Source organism: Monopterus albus, unplaced genomic scaffold (assembly GCF_001952655.1).
Source record: "Monopterus albus unplaced genomic scaffold, M_albus_1.0 scaffold18.1, whole genome shotgun sequence".
Lineage (NCBI taxonomy): Eukaryota > Metazoa > Chordata > Actinopteri > Synbranchiformes > Synbranchidae > Monopterus > Monopterus albus.
This window is the reverse complement of record NW_018127898.1, coordinates 3,815,444-3,827,122: the sequence shown is the minus strand read 5'-3', so window position 1 is coordinate 3,827,122 and position 11,679 is coordinate 3,815,444. Positions and strand designations below refer to the sequence as shown.

The following is an 11,679-nucleotide window of genomic DNA, read 5'->3' as shown; positions in this document are numbered from 1 at the left end:
CAAAATGGATTTACTGTATCATGTTATGTCCAAATTAACAAGACAAACCTGTTTAGTTTTTGCCCATAGCAAGGTAGTAATTCCAGATACTGCAATGGCAGAACATATTAGAGTTACTCTGTTAACTAACAGTCTGAAAGTTTAGTTAAAACATATCTAACTAATACCATCCATCCATTATCTACACCGCTTATCCTAAAGAGGGTCGCAGGGGGCTGGAGCCAATCCCAGCTGACATTGGGTAAGAGGTGAGGTCCACCCTGGACAGGACACCGGTCTATCACAGGGCTGACATGTAGACACACTCAGTCCTAGGGGCTATTTAGAGTTACCAATCAACATAAGCTGCATGTCTTTGGACTGTTGGAGGAAGCCGGAGTACCTGGAGAGAACCCACGTAGGCAGACGGAGGACATGCAGACTCAGCACAGAAAGGCCCTGGGTCGTCCCGGGCTCAAACCTGGAACCTTCTTGCTGTGAGGCGACAGTGCTAATCACTGTTCCACCATGCCCCGCCAACGAATACCCACTTACTTTTTTCACAAATTCAGTTTAAATTTGAAGTTAAATCAGTTAAACATAAGGGCTAACTTACATAGACCGTTTTCATTTCTGCCTGACCGGGGCAGCTTTTGTCACATCAGTGTTTTGTGATCATTAATCATAGCCCTTCACATATTACACGTGCTGTCTCTGACATTTCATTTTGTTTCTGTTGTCAGATGACTGCGTGACAATACATAAAATAATTTCATAAAGTGACAACAAGCATTAACAGTTCAGGCAGTTTTTCCTCAACTGATCAGGCTTATTTTCTGCTCTTAACTTATATTTCTCCAATTAAATGTTAGCTCCATATTTAAAAAACCGGAGTCTCAAACCCTTTTGTTTACGTGAACTGTCATGAGTAAGATTTAGAACCGTCTTAAAGACTGGGCAAATGCTATTCCGCAAACAAAAAAAGCAGAAAAATGAACAGACACTGCTCCAAACAGCATTTTCCTTCTCTTGCCCTGTGGCCAAACAGCTTAGATCCAAAGAGACCTCATGCAGGAGACATTATTCATCAGTAATCCAAACTCAGCGGGTGTCAGGAAGGCAGGGAAAATAGAGGAAAATCATTTATGTCTCCATCTTGGAACGTGTTCAAACCACATTTCTAATTTAAATTGAACACAATGCTGGAAGAAGGTTGATTTTCAACCAGCTGCTGTGGAAACACTGCTTTCATTCAATCAGCGATTTCAATTCAAAAATTATCATTTAAAACCACAGAACCTGACCTGTGGAGACTCTGGCTGTGTACTTGTGCCAAAAAGGTTTTCACAATATTCAAGTTGTTCTGACTCCAGCTTCCTCCCACAGTCCAAAGACATGCAGCTTAGGTTAGTGGTGACTCTAAATTGCCTGTAGGCAGTGTCTACTTGTCAGCCTTGTGATAGGCTGGCGACCTGTCTAGGGTGGACCCCGCCTCTCACCCAGTGTCAGTTGGGATTGGCTCCAGCCCCCGCGACCCTATTCAGGAATAAGCAGTATAGATAATGGATGAATGGAGTAATAACATAGACTTGGAGAATAGTGACTCAATCATTTGCTGTCCTATGAAAAGCCAGGATTGATGATGAATCAGATGAAATTTGCACCATTTTCAATGAAAAGACTGTGATATTAATAGTATATTGTGTGTCAGTCCAAATGGTATGATAACACTTAAGGAATGAGTTTCCTGACACACATGATCTGGACTTTTGAATATGATACTAAGTCCTGTCAGCATTTACAGGTAGGTATATCCTGATAGAACTGTAAAGAGCTGACAGAATAAATGGTTAGTTGTTGACTTGGGCTTGTAAAGTGACAATCTTACAAAGCAAGTTGTGTCTGTAACACATAATGCTGTCTCCCAAATCTACACATTTTCCAGTCTGAGCTCAATAGTTTTGTGAAAAATGTTTGTTTGTGTGCCTCTGTGTAGAGTCATTACCCTTGCTCTTACCCTGCTTGTTCCTGCTCTGCAGACGATGAAGCCGGGTATTGTTTGGGGCAGAGGGCATCGGTAATGGACAGGAGTTCACTTTCAGGCAGGGTGGGGAGGAGGAGACGTAGAGACTGCAGGAGCACTTCAGCAGACACCTGACTCTGTTTCACCAGCTGAGCTGCAAACTCCAGTTCCTGAAATGAAAAGCAGTTCACTGCTTTCACTGGCATGCACACAGGATGCTCCAGGGCCTTTTTTTTCAAGTGAATAACATGTTTATATTCAAGATATTACTGGAAAAGCACTTCTGAAAAAATGTGACCTGGTCACAGTTTGCATAACGTCTCTTGAGCTCCATTTGTTCTTTTAAATCTTCTAAGGCTTGATTGTTTGCAGCTGTTTCTTGCAACCTGAAAACACCAGAGTTCCAACACTCAAATTAAATGGTCCATGTTCATGCATAAAATTCAGTGCTTCTGAGATATCTCTGACATGGCAACTCACCTCTCAGCCAACAGTGTGACCACCTGATCACACTTGTAGAGTGCCTCCTGGAGGATGGAGGCCATGCTGCAATCTTGCTGCAGGTGAAACACCTCATCTTGCTCGGAGTCATCCTCCCCCGCATCACAGTCATCTCGGTGTGTTTTATTTGACTCGACTCTGGCCTGAAACACCTGCAGCCCTTCCAACTCTGTCACTTCCTTGTGAAGCTGTTGCTCTGCTTCCTCTAGGCCCTGTACCGAGATTCAAATGAACTCTTTAATAAAAGTCTATGATGTGAATGACTGTGAAAAATGAAAATATGTAATAATAAATAAAAATGAAATATGATTTTGTGAAACATAAATGTCTTAGAGTAAACATGAAAATGGATAATCATGTTTTCTGAGAATTACATATTAGTGTGAACCTTATTATATGCCTCCAAGCCCATGAGCAGCCCTGCAACCATGCAATGGTACAACACGAGTCAAGCGTTGCCTACCAAGCAGTGGTTCTGTATAATCTGGGCCACATCTTGTCTCTCTAAAATCTTTCGCTCTCTGAGCTGCTGAATGAGCAGGCTGTGCAGGGTGAGCAGGACTCTGGAGGTCTCCAAGACTTTGGTCCTCCTCTCAGCCTTCTGGTAGTGGATAGCAGCCATGTGCATTGCCAGGCTATCAGCCTGAGTGCACAGATCATCCTCTCTCTCCCTCTGCATCTCCTTTAACACCTGTAAAAATGAAAAAAAAGTTACTTAAAATGAAGACACTCTCGCTACACTTACATAAAGTCTTACAGTTGGGGTGACATCTCTGACATCATGGTGTCAGGACAACAACCGCCATCCCAACATCTGCAAGACCAAGGAGAGGGTGGTGGACCTTAGGAGGTCATAGACAACGTCAATGAGATATCTGCAGAGTTAAGTTCCTCAAGGTCCATATCAGCAAGAATAGTGGACAGCCCACATCGAGTCAGTGGTGATAACTGCAAACCAGCATCTCTTCTTCCTCAGAAGACGGAAGAGGTTTGGCATGTACAAAAGGATATCTGCAGCTGCTACAGGTCCCCCACTGAGACTGTACTCTCTGCCTCATGGTCTGGTTTGGGAGCAGCTCTAAGTTGGACAGGAAAGCCCTGCAGAGAGTCATCAAGGCTGCTCAAGACATTACCGGGTCTGAACTGCCTTCCACGCAGGGCCTCTTCATTGGGTGGAGCATGAGGAAAGCTGGGAAAAATCAAAGACCTCAACCACCCCAGTCACATTTTTTCATTACTGCCACCAGGAAGTCAAAACAGAAGAGGTGGATCCAGCAGGCTTAGAGACCGTTTCTATCCACAAGCCATCAGACTGCTGAACTCAAGGACTCTATGAACAGACATGATACACATACTGTACACTTAAACTCACACACACACAATCTCTCTCTCTCGCCCCTCACACCACAACACCCGCACCCCTCTCTTGCCTCTTCACAGTCTTCCCTGACACCGGCACAAACACAAATACATGTGCTTTTCATCCTGTGAATAATATCATTCTGCTTTTATATTTGGCTCAAACAAGCCACATTTCACTGCCCCGCTGTGTTGCCGTGTGTATGACAACACAAGCTTTTGACTCTTCACCTTGTTCATGGAACTGCTCTCCACCTCTTTCTCCTTCTCAAATAACAGGATCCTGTCCTCAAGCCTTTTCTGGAAAAGCGGCAGATCAGATGCATCTGTCTTCTGTCTGGTCTCACTGGTTTTCCCCCTGGATTGTGTATTTGTCTGCAAAAAAACCACAATATTCATAAGGTGGTCAGGAAACAACTCCAAGCACACTGTTATGAAGTGATTAGAAATGAAACCACTCTGTGGAGCCCTTTATTGTTTCTGAACAGCAATGTGGACTGATCCAGCGACCACACAATTAAGCCTGATGGCAGTATGGTTTGCACTGGCAGACACCATTCTCCATCTCTTATTCATATGAGAAAACATTAAATGTGCCATTATCTCTTGCTGTAGTTTAATTTACAAGGGTTCCTCTCTCTGGATTACCTTCAGAATTGTATCATGAGGAAATTTTAAATAAAAGTGTATTTATATCATCAAGGCTAACAGAGTAAAAGAAGTGGGCATACATACTTCTTCCCAGGAGAAACAATATTATGAGGTTTAGTGCTTAATTATAAAACAAACATACATGAATATCTGAGGATCTTGAGAAAGGGAGTTTTACTAACTAATATAAAAATAAATAAATGTTCTCCAAAAAAGTCAAATTCAGAACACTACATACAGTTCAACTGCTGTATTGCCAAACTAAGAGGCTAAATGCATTTGAATTGGCTCAAGTCTTTCACAAGAAGCAACTTATAAAAATGTAGGTAAAATCTATGAGCCTTTCTTGATTTTATTTTAAAATTAGTAGGTAACATACATCTACAATTTTTGTTAAATCTATGAAACAGGTGAGCTAACACAAATAGCCACAGTGTCTTTGCAACACTAACAGCTGTTTAGGAGCACAAACTCTGACTTCAGTATTACGTGAATATGTGTTCACCATCTGTTTCTCACAGTCCTTTCTCCAAACTGCCAGGGCAGTGTGCAGTTTGGCTCTGGAGACAGCGTGGGGCAACACTAGGCAGAGATCCATCACAGACAGACACTTCTGAAATTCCAATTTCATCCTGAGCCTGTCATCTTCAGACAGAGTCAGCTGGGACAAGCACAAACACCTAGGACAGAAAATGAATGAAGGACAGATAAACACACCAGGGTTCCACCATGAGAAATAACCAGTGTTAAAAATCCCAGTGTCATTGTACAGTATCACTGACCTGAAGAAGGCCCTCCAGTGAACCCTGAGCAGCCTCTGCTCCTGCAGCTCTCTCTCCATGGCTTCCTGCAGAGCCTCCCTGGTGCAGCTAAGTGTTTTTAAGGCTGCCTTGCCTTCCTGGTGCAACTTCTCCTGGCCCTGCAGGAGCACACTTGCTCCTTGTCCCAGGGTCTGTCCTAATCCTGAGTCTGGTTCTACTTGCAGCAGGGATCGTTGTTCCCCTGGAGGCAAGAGTGTCAGCACAGCCTGGGTTGCAGAAGGCTGGATGGCTTTAACTTCCACTATGGCTCCTTGGATCGCACGCATAGTCACCTGAAGAAACAGACAGAGGACCACAACAGGCAGCAAATCAAACTCAGTCAAGCTTGATTCCATTTGTGTGGGATTTTATGCATCTTTCAAATTGATTAGGTCATATATGTGCCTTGTGTGCACTGTCAGAGCAGCACCTTGCGAATGTCGGCAGTAGCCTCCTCATCCAGATTGTTGATGAGCTCAGCTAGCTCCAAGCTATGAGCAGTCAATAAGTTCTGCCAGCAGTGCAGGTGCTGGGATATCTCCATCCTCCCTTCCAGACCTTTAGACATCCCTGACAGATCCTTCTGTCTCTGTCTGTGGACCCTCAGCTAGAGAAGGAAGGATCGAGGATTAAATAATGACAGCATATTAATTAAGTCATTAGATGAGCAACTTTTATTTTTGGTATAAATCTACAGTGTATACTGTAGATAAACCCCCACATGTCCTTGATTTTTCACCATTTCAGAAATGAGCTCCCTCCTCTTCTTAATTAGGCCACAGCGCAAGGCTCTCCTCTCTTGGCTCAGTGCCTCATTCAGTCTCTGTCTCACCATCATCAGCTCTTTCTGGGCTTTCTCCTGTAGCTGGTCTATCTGCTCTGCAGGGAGAGGGCTCCCTCTGGTGGAGAAGGCGACAGCACGCCAGGTTAAATCAGATGCATGCGTTCAGACCTGCTCACAATAGTTGAATTGGTAACAAAACTGACATTATTATAATTTCTGCAAAAAAAAAGCAGCAGTGTTGTAAGGCCCTGATAACTACAGGAACTAACCTCCTGATCTGAGTGAACCAGCTGTCCAAGTTGCTGGAGGTGCTGGAGAAGATGTCAGAAATCAGGCTGTTGAGGCTGTGGAGGCTGTGCACCAAAAACTTCCTCTGTGCATGGCGCTCAGCTAACACGTACCGCTGATTGGCAAGAACCACATCCAGAACCTCCTCCAGCTGATCCTGGACAGAAAAGACAAGGACAATATAAAGACATTGGGTGTGTTTTAGTTTGTTTTTCAAGTGCCGTCCTTGCTTCATGTGGAAATTGTGACAAATACAAATTGCTGGAAAAAAGTCAAATATTTTAGATGATTAGTTGTACATGTACTACCAATACCATAAACACTTTATTCACACATAATTATGTTAGACCATGACATTCAAATTTTCAACCCTATTGAGTCATAACTAAAAAAGTTCAATTTGGTTGCTCACTTGACAGGCAAAGTAATCGTGCTGAAGACTCTTGGCTGTGCTCCGCTCCAACTCGCCCATCCTTGTGGCCTCTTCCAGCTCCTCAGAGAAGATCTTGTGGAGCTCCACCCGGCGCCACTCAATAATCTGTCTTTGGACCTTCGCTGAGGCTTCTTCATGTCGGACCAACAGGATACGCTGGAGCTGATTCTGGCAGAGCTTGTGCAGCTTCTCCAGGAGAACACTGCACTGGAGGAGCTCCTAGTTACATTACAGAATAACATTTACAGCTTAGTGATGGCGTGTAATGAAAGGGTTCTCTCAGATCCAGGAGGAAACATCCTGACCGTTACTTGCTTAATAAGTTTTTATCGTTTTGTTGTCCATTTAAAAGTACTCTTTCTTGTAGTCCTTTTAAATGAAACAAGTCAAAAATAAGCAATGCAAATATCTAAACAAATTTCTTGTTATTGTTACCTGCTGGTCGGCATGTTGACAAAGCAGCTCAGCCTGGGCTTTCTCAGCTGCTTCTCTCCGGTGCTGTGCTTCCATTTCTTCCCGAGTCTCCAGGTTACACTGGCCAGCCAGGGCAGCCATGCGGGCCCCTCGCTCCTCCTTCAGCCGCCCTTCCATGCCCAGCAGCTGTCCATGGAGCACACTTAGCAGCCTCTGCTGGGCCTGGGCGCTGGCCTGGCCCCAGGTCCTCAGTCCATGCAGCAGGGAGGACATCACGTCCTTGTAGATCTGAATGCGGGTGGCCTCCAGGTTGTTGGTTGCATGCAGAAGTGTAGACATTTCAAGGCTTATGGGGATAAATTGCAGAATGAGCAGAGTAAAGATGGATTTGGTCCAGACTGTAGAAATCTGATGACATTAATTGTTCATTGTGGATTTGAACATGATGTCTGACATTTATAAAATCAGAAGTAATTAGATGTTAGCAGCTAGCAACAACTAGCATAACTGAATATTGAAGCCACTCCTCTTATGGCTGTTGACTTTACTGAAGTGGGAGTAAAGTGGGAAAACCCAAGTACAATTACAGTGCCTTGCGAAAGTATTCGGCCCCCTTGAACTTTGCAACCTTTTGCCACATTTCAGGCTTCAAACATAAAGATTTAAAACTGTAATTTTTTGTGAAGAATCAACAACAAGTGGGACACAATCATGAAGTGGAACGAAATTTATTGGATATTTCAAACTTTTTTAACAAATAAAAAACTGAAAAATTGGGCGTGCAAAATTATTCAGCCCCTTTACTTTCAGTGCAGCAAACTCTCTCCAGAAGTTCAGTGAGGATCTCTGAATGATCCAATGTTGACCTAAATGACAAAGGATGATAAATAGAATCCACCTGTGTGGAATCAAGTCTCCGTATAAATGCACCTGCACTGTGACAGTCTCACAGGTCCGTTTAAAGCGCAGAGAGCATCATGAAGAACAAGGAACACACCAGGCAGCTCCGAGATACTGTTGTGGAGAAGTTTAAAGCCGGATTTGGATACAAAAAGATTTCCCAAGCTTTAAACATCCCAAGGAGCACTGTGCAAGCGATAATATTGAAATGGAAGGAGTATCAGACCACTGCAAATCTACCAAGACCTGGCCGTCCCTCTAAACTTTCAGCGCATACAAGGAGAAGACTGATCAGAGATGCAGCCAAGAGGCCCATGATCACTCTGGATGAACTGCAGAGATCTACAGCGGAGGTGGGAGACTCTGTCCATAGGACAACAATCAGTCGTATACTGCACAAATCTGGCCTTTATGGAAGAGTGGCAAGAAGAAAGCCATTTCTTAAAGATATCCATAAAAAGTGTCGTTTAAAGTTTGCCACAAGCCACCTGGGAGACACACCAAACATGTGGAAGAAGGTGCTCTGGTCAGATGAAACCAAAATCAAACTTTTTGGCAACAATGCAAAACGTTATGTTTGGCGTAAAAGCAACACAGCTCATCACCCTGAACACACCATCCCCACTGTCAAACATGGTGGTGGCAGCATCATGGTTTGGGCCTGCTTTTCTTCAGCAGGGACAGGGAAGATGGTTAAAATTGATGGGAAGATGGATGGAGCCAAATACAGGACCATTCTGGAAGGAAACCTGATGGAGTCTGCAAAAGACCTGAGACTGGGACGGAGATTTGTCTTCCAACAAGACAATGATCCAAAACATAAAGCAAAATCTACAATGGAATGGTTCACAAATAAACATATCCAGGTGTTAGAATGGCCAAGTCAAAGTCCAGACCTGAATCCAATCAAGAATCTGTGGAAAGAACTGAAAACTGCTGTTCACAAACGCTCTCCATCCAACCTCACTGAGCTCAAGCTGTTTTGCAAGGAGGAATGGGCAAAAATTTCAGTCTCTCGATGTGCAAAACTGATAGACATACCCCAAGCGACTTACAGCTGTAATCGCAGCAAAAGGTGGCGCTACAAAGTATTAACTTAAGGGGGCTGAATAATTTTGCACGCCCAATTTTTCAGTTTTTTATTTGTTAAAAAAGTTTGAAATATCCAATAAATTTCGTTCCACTTCATGATTGTGTCCCACTTGTTGTTGATTCTTCACAAAAAATTACAGTTTTATATCTTTATGTTTGAAGCCTGAAATGTGGCAAAAGGTCGCAAAGTTCAAGGGGGCCAAATACTTTCGCAAGGCACTATTTGCCAATTTCGTTCCTTTTGGTGCTGATTTGGAAGATTATTGTTTGATTAAAGGATACTAAGCTTTATAGAAGTAAATGTAATTCAATGACTGGTATACTTACTTCTCCAGAGCCTGGTACATGTTCTGGGGCTCCTCCAGCACCATGATATCCACCATCTTGTCTTCAAATGTTGCCTCATCTTTCACTGTTTCACTCATGTTGCAGTCTGCATACTCTGGGTCTGAATCACTTCTGTTTCTCTGAAGCAAAAATATTAACATATATCTGAACTAAATCATAAAACCTGAAGCATCCATCCATTAGCTATAGCCACTTATTGCATGTGGGTTGAGGGGGGCTGGAGCCCATCCCAGCTGACGTGGAGAAGAAGTGAGGTACTGTATACCTTCAATAGGTTGCCAGTCAGTTGCAGAGCTGACACAGAGAGACACACAGAGCAATTTACAGTGGCCAATGAACCTAACCTGCATGTTTTTAGACTGTGAGAGGAAACAATAACACCTGGAAAAAACCCAAACAGGAACAAGGAGAACATGCAAACTCAAACCCATTAGAGCTAGAGCCCAGTGTTGCTCTCTTCATGGAATGTTGCTTTTTGTGTCTTCTTCTTGAAGAAGAAGAACTTTATTGTATTGTATGATGGACATACAATGAAACTGCACTTGCAATTTCTTTCTTGTGGTACAAAAAAAACTCAATATCATAACATGAATATTTATAAATTGCTAAAAAAATAATGTTAGACAAAATATCAGTATTAATAATAGGTCAAATTAACCAAGCAGGTACAATTAACCAAGCTAATAAGATGAACTAACTTGATAAAATTAGCTAGGCTGTTCATAAAATTGCCAATCTAAATTTAAAACTATGGGTAAATAACCAAGCTGTATATTTAGTCACACTATAAATACAGTTAACCACACTATAATAAATACATTTTAAAAATCCAATATAACCAAAACAAGACATTAATAATACTACTACTACTGCTACTACTACTAATAGTAATAATAATACTTATGATGATAATAACAATAACAATAATAATAATAATAACATTTCTAGTGTACAAGGTTCAGTTGGACAACTACCTTGGGGTAAAAAGTGTTTCTCAGTCTTTTGGTTCTGGTTTGTATTGTCCTATAACGCCTCCCAGAGGGCAGCAATGTGAGCAAATGATAACCTGATATGTTTGATAACCAGAATTTGAGAAAGCAGCTCTTCAGAACTATAAGAATATGTATGTTAACCAAAAAGAAAATGTGTTAAAAAAATTGGTTGGTCAACAAAACCGTCACACAGCTCATTTTGGTGCAACAAATAAAAAATAAAAAAGCAATATACTTTTTAAAAACAATTATTAGCAACACATAACATTAACAGACACAAATATTTACATGTGTAATTAGCACATAAGACTTTTCATGTGATAATAAGATTCACTAGAACAGCACAAAGCTTACATACCCTTTGCTGAAGACGGTTCAGCCTGGTTCTGGGAGCAATGAAGTTCATGGCAAGAAACCCCAGTGACAGCAGCACCAAAGTGACAAAGAACCCAGCAACAAATCCAGCAAAATGGACACCGTGGTTAGGGTAGATCTAAAATGGAAGGGAGGCCCGTTAAATCAGTTTTGATTAATAAGAGAATTAAAACTGTTACGAGATCAAACATGTGACACTTAATGATGCATACAGGAACTGTCTACTACTTACCCTGTCAGTGGAATTCACTCTTAACGTTAAATTAGTTGTCAGTGGACCAAACATACTGACGTCATTCTGCGGAGTAAAGAAAAGTTGTCAATTTGGGAGATTGTTTTTTAAGTTAAAAAGAGCAAATGCTGTATTGCAAACAGACAGTACCTGTGAGGCATTCGAGAAGGTGAGAAAAGCTGGGAGGTCCAGGACTTCACTCTTATGACTCCTTATGTGAGCAGTAAAATTGACAATAACCTGAGATCCAGCTGGAAAGTAAAAACATTACAGCATGTTGAAAAATAAAATAATAACTCAGCAAAAGTTCATGTCAAAGCAGACAAGCTTAAACTTAAAAAAAAAATCCCCAACATACCAGACAGTGAGTCAATGGCAAATGTCTGGTAGCCTCTTTCCACCACCCTGCCATCAGTTTTTCTGAGTACTATTCCAGAAATAGAGTCCCGGATAGCCACCTGAGACAGATTGGTACCACCTGCTGGACCCATGTTGTGAATCAGCAGGA

The 11,679-nt window shown here is 42.2% G+C and overlaps 1 protein-coding gene across 1 annotated transcript in view; it reads right to left on the bottom strand.

The window, feature by feature from the left end:
* Positions 1 to 11,679, bottom strand: part of LOC109955956 (limbin) — a 16,112-nt gene that overhangs the window by 1,512 nt on the left and 2,921 nt on the right. Inside the window, exons 5-21 of the mRNA XM_020592633.1 lie at positions 11,530 to 11,679; positions 11,322 to 11,422; positions 11,172 to 11,237; positions 10,923 to 11,057; positions 9,552 to 9,691; positions 7,254 to 7,578; positions 6,798 to 7,037; positions 6,367 to 6,542; positions 6,053 to 6,212; positions 5,744 to 5,920; positions 5,296 to 5,606; positions 5,019 to 5,193; positions 4,094 to 4,237; positions 2,967 to 3,194; positions 2,483 to 2,715; positions 2,301 to 2,388; positions 1,997 to 2,172 (exon numbers count right to left, since the gene is read on the bottom strand). The exon at positions 11,530 to 11,679 is cut by the window's right edge and continues 28 nt beyond it. Coding sequence (XP_020448289.1) covers positions 1,997 to 2,172; positions 2,301 to 2,388; positions 2,483 to 2,715; positions 2,967 to 3,194; positions 4,094 to 4,237; positions 5,019 to 5,193; positions 5,296 to 5,606; positions 5,744 to 5,920; positions 6,053 to 6,212; positions 6,367 to 6,542; positions 6,798 to 7,037; positions 7,254 to 7,578; positions 9,552 to 9,691; positions 10,923 to 11,057; positions 11,172 to 11,237; positions 11,322 to 11,422; positions 11,530 to 11,679 — 3,025 coding nt within the window. The remainder of the gene's footprint in view (positions 1 to 1,996; positions 2,173 to 2,300; positions 2,389 to 2,482; positions 2,716 to 2,966; positions 3,195 to 4,093; positions 4,238 to 5,018; positions 5,194 to 5,295; positions 5,607 to 5,743; positions 5,921 to 6,052; positions 6,213 to 6,366; positions 6,543 to 6,797; positions 7,038 to 7,253; positions 7,579 to 9,551; positions 9,692 to 10,922; positions 11,058 to 11,171; positions 11,238 to 11,321; positions 11,423 to 11,529) is intronic.